This window comes from Maniola hyperantus, chromosome 13, assembly GCF_902806685.2.
Source record: "Maniola hyperantus chromosome 13, iAphHyp1.2, whole genome shotgun sequence".
NCBI classification, from domain to species: domain Eukaryota; kingdom Metazoa; phylum Arthropoda; class Insecta; order Lepidoptera; family Nymphalidae; genus Maniola; species Maniola hyperantus.
In genome coordinates this window covers 11,612,292-11,626,515 of record NC_048548.1, presented here as the reverse complement: position 1 = coordinate 11,626,515, position 14,224 = coordinate 11,612,292, and the positions used below count along the sequence as shown (strand labels likewise).

General features: G+C 38.5%; 1 protein-coding gene across 2 annotated transcripts in view; it reads right to left on the bottom strand.

Moving 5' to 3' along the window:
* Positions 1-14,224, bottom strand: part of wake (wide awake) — a 206,339-nt gene that overhangs the window by 87,626 nt on the left and 104,489 nt on the right. For both annotated transcript variants that reach the window (XM_069502511.1, XM_069502514.1), the window contains exons 4-5: positions 11,847-12,051; positions 4,134-4,274 (exon numbers count right to left, since the gene is read on the bottom strand). In XM_069502511.1, the coding sequence (XP_069358612.1) occupies positions 4,134-4,274; positions 11,847-12,051 (346 nt within the window). The remainder of the gene's footprint in view (positions 1-4,133; positions 4,275-11,846; positions 12,052-14,224) is intronic.

The following is a 14,224-nucleotide window of genomic DNA, read 5'->3' as shown; positions in this document are numbered from 1 at the left end:
AACTAGCTTATGCTCGCGACTTCGTCCGCGTGGACTACACTAAATTCAAACCCCTATTTTACCCCCTTAGGGGTGGAATTTTCAAAAATCCTTTAAAAAATAGCTATCTGCATGCCAAATTTCAGCCCGATCAGTCCAGTAGTTTGAGTTGTGCGTTGATAGATCAGTCAGTCAGTCAGTCAGTCAGTCACCATTTCCTTTTATATATTTAGATTGGGGATTTACGAGACGCGCGTTTCCATGCAGTTTCCACTATTAACTTCTCCAACTAGTTCGAATTTTACGTACTTATGAGTAAAATATAATATACTCGTAGTTTGATATTTTGCGCCGCGCGCGAAGTTCCTTGTCTCATTTACATCTTAATTGAAGTAAAACTTGTTCAAGGTAACTGCAGTAGGTATAACAGAGGTATAGTTAAACTTGTTCTAAACCAAATGCGAGCATAATTATGACGAACTGAAGCATGCAAGAATGCAACAGAAGTTTCCACTTACTTCGAAGAAAATCGTCAAAATCATGCCACTGAAAATTATTTTCATGAAAAAAAAAACTTATAGTATGCCTAATATAATTATTGTGCACCAATGTGTACAAATCATGCTCGTGTAGAGTGGTGGCAAGAATATTGGTTGCATTTCCGCGGTAAACAGCCAGGCTGACTCTGTCAAGTACAAGTTTACGATAAAAACTGGCCAAGTGCGAGTCAGACTTGCGCACTGAGGGTTCCGTACTACAATCGTATTTTATCGACATTTTACACGATAAATCAAAAACTATTTTGCCTAAAACTAAATAAAAGTCTGTTTTAGAATGCACAAGTAAAGCCCTTTCATATGATATCCCACTTGGTATATATACCTAGTCATCTTACTTTGAAAGTTGAAAATAGCAATATTTGTTCATAAACACATTTTTAATGCTTTTCTTATGATGTAATCACAAATTCACGGTTAGATTTTTCCCCTCATGTCTGCTATAAAACCTACCTTCCTGCCAAATTTCATGATTCTAGGTCAACGGGAAGTACCCTATAGGTTTCTTGACAGACAGACAGACAACAAAGTGATCCTATAAGGGTTCCTTTTTTCCTTTTGAGGTATGGAACCCTAAAAATTCAGGGAAACACACAGAGCACAGAGCTATACCCTTACTGCTGTCATAATTTGTGAACATACTTTGCTAGAAATTTAATATTTATCGTGCTAAAGAACTTTGATGATTAAATGGAAGTCTTTTATCATTCCTGTCTTTTTAAGGTGTCCCTTTTGCAACTTTGAAATACTTAAATTTTCATTATAATATAAGGGTCCGTGAATTATTAAGGTATCAAGGTTTGAGAACCTAAATTATTGAGGTATCAAGATTTGAAACCTGCATGCCTGAGAATTCTCCATGTTCTCAAAGGTGTGTGAAGTCTGCCAATCCGCTTTGGGCCAGCGTGACCGACACTCTGAGAGGAGACCCGGCTCAGTAGTGGGCCGGTAATGGATTGATCATGATAAAGGACAACTAACAGTATCCATTCAGTTTAGAACTATTCTTTGTGAAATGTGGAAAGTATTGTACAGTACGCGGCTGAAAGTAATGTACATGGGGGGGGGGGGGGGGGGGGGGGGGGGGTTTTGATTACGTAAAACGTTGCAGTAGCGACAGCAACGCGACAGCAGTAGCAATGCGACAGTTCATTTGCTGTCTCTCTTCTTCTTCTTATTTTGCTTTGTGGCACATACATAATCATATCACCCCGCCGCTTTTGGAATGACATTTCGGCTTTGTAGAGCGTTGTCTCTGTCACTAATACCTATATGACGTTTTGTCGGTCTCAGCGACAGGGACAACGCTCTACAAACCTGCTATTTCCTTCTAAAGGTCGATGTACATTACTTTCGGCCGCGTACTGTACATTAAGTTCTACATCTAAACACCCAGTATTTTCAAACTCGTAAGTCTTTGTCTGATACACGACAGTTTCGCGTTTAAGAAATTTAGGTCATCTCTCTAGAAAACGTGTATCTAGCTGTTCTGTTGTACATACATGTGTTTATGATGAACTCGAGCCATCCGTTACGTAAGATGAAGGCCGGGAAAGTGGATATTGGGGCTTGAAAGAATGGCGGACTTTTTTCTTCTATTGTTGATAAGTTTCCACTTGACGATGATCTCGTCTTATTGGTTTAGGGTTCCGAGCGGTGCCAACGGGACCCTATATACTAAGCCTACACTGTCCAACCGTCCGTCTGTCTGTCAACGGGCTGTACCTCATGAAACGCAATAGATTTGAAATTTTTGCGCAACATGTATTTTTATTAGCGCGGGGGCTGTGCGGGCGTGCGGGGCGTCCCGTACCCTATTGCTATTTCGCCCTATCGCGTATTACTTATAGGATCTGACTTGTTTGTGTTCTGCCAATCCACACATGACCAGCGTAGTAGACTATGGCCAAACCTAACGCCACGTGTTAGCATAAATCATGCTTAAACCGCTTGACAGCATGAGTTACCTATAACGTCAGGTTTCTTTACCTCTTGTTCTGATTTACCCCGATAAATATCGTGACACATTTGCGCACCCCACGACCCCAGTGTGTCAAGACGGATGTTTTCGCCTTCGATAAACAACTTCATTACAGAACGCGCACTATTGAAACTGTAACGGGAGAGACCAGAAAAAGATCTTATTTCTCAACTTTTTAGGGTTCCGTACCTCAAAAGGAAAAAAAAATCGACCATGTGCTAGTCGAGAGGCTCGAGCACAAAGGGTTCCGTACCATCAGTACCCATATTAGAAATGCGAAAGTGTGTTAGTTTGTTGGTTTGTCCTTCAATCAAGTCGCAACGGAGCAATGGATCGAGGTGATTTTTTGCATGGTCAAAGACCTGGAAAGTGACATAGCTCCTTTTTATCCCGAGAAATTAAAGAGTTCCCACGAGATTTTTAAAAACCTTAATCCACGCTAGCTAGTTATCTATAAAAACGAGCAAAAAAATCACGTTTGTTATGTGGGAGCCCCCTTATATATTTATTTTATTCTGTGTTTTAGTAGGTAAGTGTTGTTATAACGGCAACAGAAATAAATCATCTGTGAAAATTTCAATTATCACGGTTCACGAGATACGGCTTGGTGACAGACGGACAGACAGCATAATAGTTTTTGATTTATCGTGCAAAATGTCGAAAAAAATACCCGAGTACGGAGCCCTCGGTGCGCGAGTCTGACTCGCACTTGGCTGGTTTCTTTATGAACTAAATATTATGAAATATAATACGATTAAAGATAGGGACCTACTCGTTTGCAGAAGCAGACGGTATTGCTTTGTCGGTTCTGCTCTCAGGAAATAATGTTTTCTTTGAGAAATCAATAGTTACCGAGTAAGACTTCAGCAAAGCAAACTTTTGAACTAAGAACTATTTATTGTACTTATTAAATTAAAATAACGCAGGTGCACATTTGCATAAACATGGAAAGAGTTGCTGGATAATTAGTGCTCGTAAGAAGTATCATGCTGATCATCATGAATAACCCATCGCCAGCTCACTATAGAGCACGGGTCTTTTTTAGGGTTCCGTACCTCAAAAGGAAAAACGGAACCCCTATAGGATCACTTTGTTGTCTGTCTGTCAAGAAACCTATAGGGTACTTCCCGTTTACCTAGAATCATGAAATTTGGCAGGAAGGTATGTCTTATAGCAGACATGAGGGAACAAATCTAAAAACAGTGAATTTGTCATCAATCAAAAATTAAAATGTGTTCATGAATAAATATTGCTATTTTCAACTTTCAAAGTAAGATTACTATACCAAGTGGGGTATCATATAAAGGGCTTTACTTGTACACTCTAAAACAGATTTTTATTTATTTTTAGGCATAATAGTTTTTATTTATCGTGCAAAATGTCGATAACGTGTGAGTGTAAGTGATTCTAAGTATGGAAGCTGCCATGATTGTGAAAATTTATAATTTTGCTTTTTTTTTAAATATATAATTTTAACAATTTTTGTAAGTATGTTTATGTTAGTTTGTACTCGTAGTTTAATTAGTGTAATTGGCTTTATGGCCGTTCTAATTAAATAATAAATAAATAATAAATAAATAATAATAAATAATGATTAACTTTGACTGAATATTTACCGTTCCCAGCTAAGCCGCCTAGGGGTTTCAGAGCCGCTCCTCTCTTCAGGGGTCCCACGGACTCCTTGTGTGAGCAGACGCGCCAGCCGAGACCCTGTGGAGCTGCCGCTACTCGATACTGACCCACGAGGAGTTGGCACCCTGAAAGGAAAGTTCAAGTTATTATCCCGAACAACTGTACATGGATGCGTATTCATAGATTTGAATTTTATTCCACTTAAAACCCCTTGTTCGCATAAGGACAGTTTCTCAAAAAGACAGATTCTCAACAGGACAAGGTACACATAATTGGAAAATTGTAGGTAACTAATTGGTGGAAGTAGGTACCTCTTAAAGACTAAATTACTGCATTACACAGGTGAGCCTCATTAGCTCAACGGGTAAAGGTGTGGACTGAAAACCGAAAGGTCGACGGTTCAAACCCCGCCCGTTGCACTATTGTCGTACCTACTCCTAGCACAAGCTTCACGCTTAGTTGGAGAGGAAAGGGGAATATTAGTCATTTAACATTGCTAATATTCTTTAAAAAAACTGGCCTTTTTTTATTACAATTACAATCCTGACACCATCCCGAGTAATGATATCACATACGTCAAAACCTTTTCAGGCCATCGATGTATAGTTGAGCATTTAGAAGTTATGGTGGAGTAAAGAAACTCACATACATACATACATCAACCCTGAAAACATAGCTAACCCTTTTTTCGTCGTGTATAAACTGCTGAAACACGGTGAATTGAATTGAAAGAGCATAACATTTTTTTATTTTCACAAATATTTTTACCAAATATAGACGGAACGGTGGCTGGCGGTCATTATTTCATTAGCATATCAAATTTTAGGCTGTCACGGACAGACAGGATCGCTTAAATCTCATTTATAAATTGTAATTTGCTTTTCATGACGTAGCTACTTTAGGAAAAATAAGATTTTAGATTACTAGTTTTTTTATCCTCATTTTCGTTTTTAGACGAAAAACCATATTTTAATATTATATTAAGTACTTATCTGATGGCTCATCACTACCCATATTATAAATGCGAAAGTGTGTTTGTTTGTTGGTTTGTCCTTCAATCACGTCGCAACGGATTAACAGATCGACGTGATTTTTTGCATGGGTATAGTTTATGGCCTGGAGAGGGACATAGGCTTCTTTTTATCCCGGAAAATCAAAGAGTTCCCTTGAGATTTTTAAAAACCTAAATCCACGCGTACGAAGTCGCGGGCATCAGCTAGTAAAATATAAATTACTTTAACATAAAACTTTGGCGAAAGAATTCCATTATCGTAGATATAGGAGACCTTCTAGAGCAAAAAATAGAATAGAGGATTGTGATGTAATGTTCGGAGCACTTTATGTCTGCCTGTATATTATAAGGTTACCTGGGTTACAATTATTAACTAGCTGCCCTTGCGAACTTCGTTGCGCCTAACAGTCGATTCAAATTTTATAATTTTTCTCTTCGTGAGAACCATCCTCGTACTTCAAGGAATATTATAAAAAAAGAATTAGCGAAATCGGTTCAGCTGTTCTCGAGATTTGCGATGACCAACACATTTAGTGATTCATTTTTATATTATAGAAGATGTTTACATAGGACCACATTCTTCTGCTTTTGTTTTTTGGCAAGTAATAATTCTTTCTCTCGTGGATATATTTTTCTCGTAGATGTGTCGAATACCATTGAGCGAGCTCCGTTAAAAGCCACCCTTGACCCCGTAGAACAAAAATAGACCCCGAGAATGCTCTCAAATAGGTCTAGATCTCTTTGCGGTCTGTGTTTTTACTAGAAAGGAAATGTGTTCTTACTGAAGTAATAGACTAAAGCCTATTTATGTGACAACATACATTTATATTTAATAAGGTCTTGTAACTTTTAGGGTTCCGTACTCAAAAGGAAAAACTGAACCCTTATAGGATCACTTTGTTGTCTGTCTGTCAAGAAACCTATAGGCTACTTCCCGTTGACCTAGAATCATGAAATCAGGCACGTAGGTAGATTTTTTAGCACAGGTAAGGGGAAACATCCGAAAACCGTGAATTTAGGGTAACATCATACAAAAAAAATGGGTTTCATTAAACATATATCACACCCGGCTTCACTCACGGCGTTGGCCTGTCCTTTCAGTCTGTCAGCGGGCTGTATCTCATGAACCGTCCTACCTACCTAATAGGTAGAGTTGAAATTTTCACTGTGTGTACTATTGCCGTTATAAGAACAAATAGATACCTAATAAAAAAAACAAAATTGGCGAATTTCAAAATGACTGCCATGCAAAAAATCAAAAGTTATAATTTAAAATTCTAGAGCACACTAAAATTTGGAGTAAAGACTCCAAATAATTAATTCAAGAGATGTTATTTCACATTTTTTTTTAGCTAGCCTTATCTAATTACTATATAAATCATGACCGCGTGGAATGATTTATAATATAGATATTTATAATTATATAGACTCCAAATGTATGTATGATTAAATGTAAAATGTATACCTATGTGATTAATTGTAAAATTCATGTTCTATCCTTTTTTACTCGTAGCAATATTGAAAAGAAAAAGATGCACTATACTCTAAATTTAGTTTAGAGAAAGACAACAGAATCGGCGCCTTGACCAAATTAAATTAAACATTGCTCTAATAGAAACGTAAGAATATTATGTACCTACTAAGTTAAAAAAAATAGAGAGAAGTATAATTAGATTATTATGTATCTGACATAGTCACATAGTGATTAAAAGATCCCAAAAAAGTCAGAATAAAAAAAAACAAATCAAAATTGACCAAAAGATACAACTTGACTCGGTTTTATGCCTTTATGCCAATGAATACGCAGATAAAATAAAGCAGCAAAGACTTTGTGAAGTTGAAACTTAGTTACAAGTCCATATTCTCAAAGTATTATATCTTTATTGCTCCACTTTCGTATAATAAATAATTAATTGAGTCGACGGTTGTTCCAAAAGTTTCTCTAGTCTTTAATAAAGAGTACCTACGCGAGTGATTGTCGTTGAGAAATTACCGGCAGCTTCACGAAGCTTCATCTATCAAAGTGTATGAAAGTTTCATAACTTCTCTGAACTGTAATAAATACTCTAGGTAGAGTTATAAAATTGTGATATTATTTTTGCTTTCATGGTCAGTGCAAGAATGAAAGGAAGAAAGCAAAAACCGGCCAAGTGCGAGTCAGAGCACAACTCTACCACAAGATAAGGCAAATGGTTATTGGTATTGGATTGTGTTTAGTGCATATAATAATAACGCAGTTTTTGCTAGCGTTTTGGTTACACCCTGTATATCGGTAAGTAAAAAGTCAGAGATAAAAAAGTCTATGTTAAAGATGTTCGGATGAACTGGCCTAAGCCACGACGGGTCGAACATTGATACAAGGAGTTACCTTAAGAATTTATACGTGTGGAATAAATAATGTTTTGCTATTCTCTTGAGGTGCTCATGATAAAAATAGAAAGGTCGAATTCTCGAAATGAATACTTGTAAATAGATTTCGACAAAAGTAGGTGGTACTTGTACAAGTTTATTTGTGTAAAAAATGTTTTTATTCTAATAAAATATCACTTGCTAACGGTGAAGAATTTGTCTTTTTTCTTAGCTTCTTTGTTTACCAAGCTATTAATTCTAAGTTCTTTCGCATGACGTATCATCAACATGGTGGACTATGGCCTAAGCCCTTCTCATTCTAAGAGGAGACCGTACTCAGTAGTGGACCAGCGATGAATTCAGATGATGAAGATGATAACTCTACGTGAATGAAGTCACGTGTCAAACTAGTTAAATTATGAAACAAGTCATATTATTGTTCCACAAGTTTAGTACACTTGGTAAGTTTAAGCAGGTACTTGCGTGTGGTGCATCTTCTCTATGAATAATAATATAATTTTAATAAAGAAGTTATACTAGAGTGAACTAGTTATACGAAGAGAAATAAATTAAACGATATTCAAGCGTCGTCAAAGAAGAATTTTATTTATTAAGATTCTGAGCATATTCTGAGCTAAGAAGTTCGCTTCGATGCAAAGTGCGGTCGGGTTACCAATTAATTCTATGTCCTATCTTTTGTACCGGGACCTCTGATCTACTTTTTAGGGTTTCGTACCTCAAAAGGAAAAAAAGGAACCCTTATGGGATCACTTTGTTGTCAGTCTGTCTGTCCGTCTGTCCATCTGCCCGTCTGTCTGTCCATCGTGTATGTCAAGAAAACCTATAGGGTACTTCTCGTTACCCTAGAATCATGTTTGGCAGGTAGGGAGGCAGCACAAGTAAAGGGAAAAATCCGAAAACTGTAAATTTATGGTTACATCACAAAAAAAGCTACCTTAACCATATTAATTTAGCTGAAGAAATAAGGAAATGCAACGTGGTAGCCTATCATCATCATGATCAACCCATCGCCGGCTAACTACAGAACACGGGTCTCCTCTCAGAGTGAGAAGTGTTTTGGCCATAGTCTACCACGCTGGCCATGTGCGGATTGGTAGGCCTTATTACAATAATTATGTCGTTGTCGTCATCTGTATCTATAGCCATCTACTACTAGGTATCTACTGGAAATAGGTTCTTTGTTACTTCTAGAAGCCGAGGTCTTGTGCCACATGTATCCAACGGCTCTCCAAAGTATCCAAAGTAGGTACGGATATAATATGAATGTGTCATAACACAGAGAAATCCATGTGGCTGATACAAATAGCTTCTTATGTGGAGTCAGCGTTTATCCCTATCCGGGTTTTGATTGGCGCAAAAAATCAATACGAACAAATTCACGTCTATCGCCTTTAACCTTCTTAAGTGATGAAATAGCTTTTATGATAGGTATTATTTGATTTATATGATAATATTTTGCTTTTGGAATTGATAAAAATTTCATCCGATTTTTGTCAGAGGAAACTAAAGACGGCCGTTGTTGGTTAAAAATCAGGCTAGAGTTACATTAAAACCGGTCAAGTGCGAGTCAGGCTCGCGCAACGAGGGTTCCGTACTACAGTCGTATTTTTTCGACATTTTGCACGATATTTTAAAAACTACGATACATAACAATTTAAAAAAATCTGTTTTAGAATGGACAAGTGAAGCCCTTTCATATGGTACCCCACTTGATATATGTAGCTATCCTACTTCGAAAATTGAAAATACTTTTAAAATTATTAGTTCATGACCACAATTTTTTTTGTGTGATGTAACCACAAATACACTTTTTTCAGATTTATTCCCTAATGTCTGCTATAAGACCTACCTACCTGCCAAATTTCATGAGTACCCTGTAGGTTTCTTGACAGACCGACTAACAGACAACAAAGTGATCCTATAAGGGTTCCGTTTTTCCTTTTGAGGTACGGAACCCTAAAAAGCGGCCTTATGCGTTTACAATCCGCCGGTTTTCAGCGCGGATTTTTCAGGACAATAGACTAGGTATCTTCAGCTATTGAAAAATCGGCCCTTGCAAAGATAGGAAGGTAAGAAAAGCTTGTATATTAAGTTGCTATTAAACTCGTTTTCCATCCATATATCCACATAACCAACGACTATATACGGGCTTTTTTTTATTTATTTTTTATTCTGATACAAGTTAGCCTTTGACTGCTGAATCTCACCTGAAGGTAAGTGACGATGCAGTCTAAGGTGGGAGCGGGCTAACCTGGAAGGAGTATTTCAGTTTTTATTAAACCCATACACCTTTGGCTTCTACACGGCATCGTACCGGAACGCTTAATCGCTTGGCGGCACGGCTTTGCCGGTAGGGTGGTAACTAGCCACGGCCGAGGCCTCCCACCAGACCAGTCTTGTATGCTTAATGCTTGCCTTCTAAATTTCCAATGAAATGTTTCATAATACTAAGGTAGCCTAGCTTCATTACGAAATCAGGAACGTTGCAGTAGGTCCAGACTACATGATACAGGTCTTGTTTCTATTAAGCTAAAGTGGCCTTCTAACTTGAATTTTGTAGGACAGTCTTGAAATTGTATATTATTTTTAATAGGTAACAACTAGATGATATCCGTGACTTTGTCTGTGTGGATTTAGGTTTTTAAAAATCCCGAGGGAACTCTTTGATTTTCTTGGATAATAGTAGCCTTTAGCCGTGTCCGGGATACAAACTGTGTGCCAATTTTCGTCATAATCGACAGACAGAAAGACACACTTTCACATGAAGTATGGATACGGATTGCAATTCCTTAATTCGTTAAAATCATCATGCATTCTAATCTTCTCTAGGTATATAAATGTTTTCAAGCAAAGATTAATTGATTTTTAAAATTTTAGAAGAATTTAGCCTCTGTCTTATGTGGGCCGAAAACTGAAACAGCAATAGGGACTTGGATTTTTTGTAAAGCGGTTGTTTATGGGACTAGAATTCATTATTAAATGGAGTAATGTTAAAAATCATTATTTTAATTCATTTTTGAAAATAATTATGTATTAACGTCACGCTGTACGGATTGTGACGCCATTATTCACCTTCCGTACAGCGCAGCGTGACATGGTGAAAATAAGTAAAAATCATGATTTTTTTTAAAAATTTCTCTTTAATAATGAATTCTAGCCCCATAAACAACTACTATACAAAAAATCACTTCAGTTTATTACTACAGTCCAAGACCCTATTCGCCAATTCCCGTTTTTTTGATAGTAAGTAATTGGTCATCAAGATTTAATTTATTACAGTAACGTCTTGTGGGCATAATACTCAAACATCAATTAATTACACCGTCCTCTAGGGTTCTTAAGGGGCAGTTATTACTTTAACGAATAAGGTCTTCTTAAATTTTAACATGGAAAAGACTTATGTCCAGAAGCGGACGCATACAGACTGATGGGAAAAAATTAAGATTTACGACCTTTCATCTGGCTGGCGGGAAGTGGCTGGATGAGGAAGGTTGAGGGCCGGGTGTGGTGGCGCTCTTTAGGGAAGGCCTATGTCCAACAGTGGACGTCCACAGGTTGATGAAGATGATGATGATGACCTTTCATCAATTTAATCAATTCCCGTTATTTTTCGTCAAGTTGGCCATCCTGGTTAGTTGGTTACTCCAGTTGGCTCGTTTAAGCTCCAATTAGAATGTCGCCGATCCCTGATGAGTTACCGCTGTATATAGTTAGTAGTTACACTAGTTAGTGATATCTACTCACCTCTTACTAACAAGTTAGGTCGTAGCTAGATTCGAGACAATAAACCTAGTTCAAGGAATTTTTTTAAATTCGAGCTAACTTGGAAGGGGTGTGGCAGTTTTATTACACCCATACCAACCCCTTATCTATATATATAAAACGAAAAGGTGACTGACTGACTGACTGACTGATTTATCAACGCACAGCTCAAACCACTAGACGGATTGGGCTGCATGCAGATAGCTATTATGACGTACGCATACGCTAAGAAAGGATTTTTGAAAATTCAACCCCTAAGGGAATAAAATACGGGTTTGAAATTTGTGTAGTCCACGCGGAACGAAGTCGCGAGCATAAGCTAGTCGGTTTTTACACGGCATCGTACCAGGACGCTAAATCGCTTGGCGGCATGTCTTTGCCCGTAGGGTGGTAAAGGGACACACTATACACGCAATTCACAATTTAGAAATTATAAATTACCAAATTGCCTGTGCCGGGAGTCGAATCTGGAGCCTCCCATTTATAAGAACGCAGCGTTCACCACTGCGCCAGGCGAGGTCATCGAGATATTATTATATCGTCTGAATCGTACCTGAGTACCAGTGAATCAGTCCTATCTTCACTGGCAATGCTGGAGCGAGGCGAGTTTCCAAGTCGACTGCTGGCTGATTTGCGTCTCAGCTCATGAGGGTCGGGCTCATCTTTGTTGATGAAGGATATCCGAGGAGCGTGCGCACGGAGACCGCAGACCTTGTGCGTTGACACCCCACGACATAGCAGCTGGCTTTGGCTTAAATCTGGAACAAGGAATTATACTTCTTAGGGACAGCTGTGGACTTGAGTTGATGTTCAGTTGAAGAGTTGATGGGTGAGCCATGTCAAGTCATCATCATCATGATCAACCCATCGCCGGCTCATTACAGAGCACGCGCGGGTCTCCTCTCAGAGTGAGAAGGGTTTTGGCCATTGTCTATCACGCTGGCACTGTGCGGATTGGTAGACTTCACACACCTTTGAGAACGTTATGATTAGAGAACTCTTAGGCATACAGGTTTCCTGAGGATGTTTTTGTTCACCGTTAAAGAAAGTGATATTTAATTGCTTAAAATGCACATAACTCCGAAAAGTTAGAGGTGCGTGCCCGGGATCGAACCCCCGACCTCCGATTATAAGGCGGACGTCCTAAGCACTAGGCTATCACATGCTTTCAGCAGAAAAATTACCTACTATCCAGCTTGACGTTCTTTGGAAGAATAAAAGGAATCAATATTTTTTATGGAGTTAGAGAGATAATGTTTTAAGAGAGGCAGAGCTTTGAACTCGCCCCCTTTGAAATCTCGTGGGGACTCTTCGATTTTCCGGTAGTAAAAGTAGCTTTTGTCACTCTCTAGGATTTCAAAACTAAGTACACCTAACCATGCAAAAAATCAAGTCCGTTGCTCCAAGGACAAACTAAGAATTCCAAGAAACAAATAAATCTATAGTACGTGGCAGGTCGAGATGGCAATCGGGGTATGAGGCAGGGGGACGCTCCGCACACCCGCACAATACCCGCGTTCACCCTTACCGGGTTATTGCGGGGGCTGAGCAGGTGTGCAGGGCGTTCCCACCCCGATTCCCATCTCGACCAGTCGCGTACTATACAAACAAGCATTTCGTATTTATAATATGAGTAGCAATAGCCTTGAGGAAGGCTATCCAATTTGTTACACAAGCATATTTATCGCTGACGTTAGCATTTTCTAAACTCAATATCCCAACAGAATGTTAAGCAACTTAACACGCAAAAAATAAACAAAACCCTCAAGAAAGTGTAAACAACTTTGAAGTGTTTACTTGTTAAACGTCAATCAGGCCATTTCGGCAATCAATAACACAGGTATTGTTCTAAACTAGACAAATATTTACCGAATACCAATACGGGAAAGGGTGTACGAAGAATTCCAGCGCTTCCATTTATTGGAATTGTTTGACCTTTTTTATTATTTCCATACTCGTGGAAAATGGGTGAAACAAAGCTATACCACATGAGTAGATTAATTTGAGTTTTGATAACTACCCGATATTACAATCTGATGATATTATTGTATTTTCTACTAGCTTATGCTCGCGACTTCGTCCGCGTGGACTACACAAATTTCAAACACCTATTTCACGCCCTTAGGGGTTGAATTTTCAAAAATGCTTTCTTAGCGGATGCCTACGTCATTTCAGCTCGATCCATCCAGTAGTTTGAGCTGTGCGTTGATAGATCAGTCAGTCAACTTTTCCTTATATATATTTAGAAGAAGAAGATGATAATTTTATTTTATTTTAATAACTCAGTACAGTTCTTTTTTTTTTTTTTTTTTTTAATAGATATAGCGAGCAAACGAGCAGGCGGGTCACCTGATGTTAAGTGATTACCGCCGCCCATGAACATTTGCAGCACCAGAGGAGCCGCCGATGCGTTGCCGGCCTTTTAGGAATTTGTTGGTCCGCCCCTTGAATAACCCCATGTTATAATCTAGTGGGAACACCGCCGATGGGAGTTGGTTGGTTGATTTCTCTGGAATCCTGACCCCTAAACTAGAAAATCACGTGTCTTAAGGGCCAGATAGATGCTAAGTACTTAATTAGCAAATGCGGTAAAACAACCTATATTTTTACACGATGTCAAGTTATCAAGTGCTCGTCTTGAGTTACGTCTCAAGTAACGAGTGTCATACGCAGATGATAGCAAGAAAGCTCTTAGCGGTCGATTAAATATTTAAAACAATATGTGCTTAACGTTCCAGTAGGGAATTTTGAGCTCGTAAGAAGATTGAGGGTTAATTTTATAAGTGGTTATTTTGGCCGACCTTCCTTGCGCAGTGGTGAGCTTTACTAGGTACTAATATGGAAAGTCTCTCTGACGATCTCTCCGTCTATCTGCTAGCTTTTCACGACCCAGCCGATTAATCGATTTTGACGAAAGGAGACCGACCAGTT